Genomic DNA, 2,749 nt, shown 5'->3' with positions numbered 1-2,749 from the left:
CTCTTTATTGCCAATGTAATACCAGCAGGGTTCCATTTTTCAGGCAGAACAGTGTATGTTGTTCAGGCCCATCCTGAGTCGTGGAGCCCTGTAAGGTGCCATCTTTCCCCAGGACTTAAAATCTGCTGTGGTGAAAATGAGAGTCACTTCTTTCTCAGATTTATCCTTTGTTACAGGTTTGCGTGTTGCCATCTGGGGGATAGACTTGTGACATCCTCTTGTTGACTCCTCTTTCCCTCTCTTTCCCTCTTCCTTTCAGAGCACTGCTGGGGTGAGTGCAGAAGAATGGCTGCGGCAGAACCTCTGACCGCTTTTTCACGATGGTACCTCTACGCCATCCACGGCTATTTCTGTGAGGTGATGTTCACAGCTGCCTGGGAATTTGTGGTCAACTTCAACTGGAAGTTCCCAGGTGTTACCAGTGTGTGGGCACTCTTCATCTATGGCACCTCCATCCTCATTGTGGAGAAGATGTATCTGTATCTCAAAGACAAGTGTAACATTTTAGTGCGCTGCTTCATTTACACACTGTGGACATACCTCTGGGAGTTCACCACTGGCCTCATCCTACGCCAGTTCAATGCCTGCCCATGGGACTATTCCCAGTTTGATTTTGACTTCATGGGCCTGATCACCCTGGAGTATGCCATCCCATGGTTTTGTGCTTCTTTCATCATGGAGCAGCTGGTGATCAGAAACACCCTGCGCTTACGATTTGATGAGACTGCCGAGCCTGGGGCTCCCACTGCACCCATTGCCTTGGCCAATGGTCACGTGAAGACAGATTGAGCAGTGACTTCAAGCCATACTTAGTAACCTGAGAGAGCCCAGATCTCTACTCTGGACAGTCAGCTCTGGCTCTGAGGTACTGCTCCTTGCTGTATTAGATTCATAAACCCCATTTTTCTAATGGGGGTGTGCATGGGATATACCAGAAAAAAATGGAACCAATAGATTTTCTATGGATTTTACTCTTTGGGCTCCATGGACCAATATCAGTTACTTGTTAGTTAGGTTGTTTCTGATTTTAACTTATTACTGATGAGAGCAGTCCTTTTGCTTACACTTTGAAGTGGAGAAAGAAGAAAAAAGAAATGCTACAGCGGAAATGCATCCAAAAAACCCCCACCTAATCAGTGGATGGGCATGGACATGCCAGCTGAGTTAATGATTGGCTTACTCCATTAGGCAATATTCAGGTGCTTGCTTGCAACCAATACCTCCCGTGGGACCTGAGATGCTGCAGGAACAAGCAAAATCCATCTGCTGTTGAGAAGTACCTAAGACTGGCAGTCTGCTGGGGAGGTAGATGGTGTTCCCTCACCAGGTCCCATTGGCCTCTCCCTGGGTTCTTTGTTGCACCATGAAATAATCTGGTGCTGGACATCTTGGTGACTTTATATAGATCTTGTACTTTTTGAAATCCAAGTCCTGATACTCCTGATACTCACTAGAAATTTTTTCCCTTTTTTTTTCTTCTTTTTTTTCTTACATTTTTTTTTTTCCTAATAAAGCCCTTTTATGCCAAGTGAATTTTACCATAATCTGTGCTATCTGAATCTTGGCAAAAGGCGCAAGAAATAGTGCAAGTCTTCCCATCTCCTTTGTGTCCCCAAAGCAGATCTTGCTGCAGATTCCAGCTCCCATCTCAGCTGTGCAAATCTTGTAGAGACTATATAGCCCACAAGACTTTTCTGCCTTCCTTTTCAGGGATTCCTCTGTTTTTGGTGATGTTGATGACTTAGTCTAGCTGCAGCCCATTGTATTTGAAGGTCAAAATCTTTATGTGGCTGACCCAGGATTTGGTCCTCTGGCACTGACTCCCATGTTCCTTCACTACTGGCAGGCCTTGTCTCAGTTCTGCCTAGTGTTCTGCTCAGTGTATCAAGTGGATTTGCTTTTTCTTCTCAAATTCTGCTTTAAATAACCACAAGCATGTTGTTGTGACAGTAATTGGAGGCAGCAAGAGATATACCATGTAGTTTGGTACATTTACAGAAAAAACCCAAAAAACAAAATACCCATCTTGGAAAAGCACTCACTTCTTCCTACTCTGCCTGAATGAGGCTTTGAGTTAGGGTGAGAGAGCAGCAGTAGAGAGGTGGAACAGGAGGGATTGCTGTGGTTCACTGTAGACCTACCTGCACTAGGGACAGTTTGAAATTTAGCCTATTGGGAGCACTCATGGAGAACAAGGACAGTTGTGGTGCAGGGAAGCTGTTCAGTGGTGGCAGCCACAAGTTTGTAATTCACTCTGTCTAGTCTTGGCCTTTGAAGTTAGCAAGAAGTATGGAGCTTCCAGCTGTCAGATGTCTCACTCCCGAACTGATTTATGTGGAAGGTTTGCTAGAGTTGTCCCATAAGGCCAGCTTAATTTTTCTTGTTCTTCCATCAGTCAGCAGAGCTGTACCAAGGATAATTTGGCTTGAAATGCAAATCTGTTGTAGAATTCCATTCTTACTTTGGAAATAGTTGGGCCATTTCTGTGTATGTCCCTAATCTCTGGTAGGGGGTGCTCAGCTATGAACATGCTCCTTGTCCTGGCACAGCCATTTCTGACAATAAAAGCGCTCCTGGCCCTGTGAGTATAATTGTTTATTGGTTCTGCTCTTACAGGGCAGTGTTAATCCTTTCTTTTATTACATGGAGAGCAATTATTTATTCTTCCCCTTCCCCTTTTCACATGGCATCCATTGCTGGCAATGGACACATGAGAACAGTGGTGGGAAGGGGTTAATCAAATCTGCCC

General features: G+C 44.9%; 1 protein-coding gene across 1 annotated transcript; it reads left to right on the top strand.

Moving 5' to 3' along the window:
* Positions 1 to 261: 261 nt before the first annotated feature.
* TMEM229B (transmembrane protein 229B) lies at positions 262 to 789 on the top strand. Its single transcript, XM_062495587.1, has one exon. The coding sequence runs from the start codon at positions 286 to 288 to the stop codon at positions 787 to 789; it is 504 nt and encodes a 167-aa protein (XP_062351571.1). The 5' UTR covers positions 262 to 285.
* Positions 790 to 2,749: the final 1,960 nt, after the last annotated feature.

This window comes from Cinclus cinclus, chromosome 6, assembly GCF_963662255.1.
Source record: "Cinclus cinclus chromosome 6, bCinCin1.1, whole genome shotgun sequence".
NCBI lineage: Eukaryota > Metazoa > Chordata > Aves > Passeriformes > Cinclidae > Cinclus > Cinclus cinclus.
The sequence above is the reverse complement of the archived record's forward strand: the minus strand, read 5'-3'. Positions and strand labels throughout refer to the sequence as shown.

Coding starts and splice junctions, on each gene's coding strand:
- TMEM229B (XM_062495587.1), top strand. CDS start 286: ATGGCTGCGGCAGAACCTCTGACCGCTTTTTCACGATGGTACCTCTAC.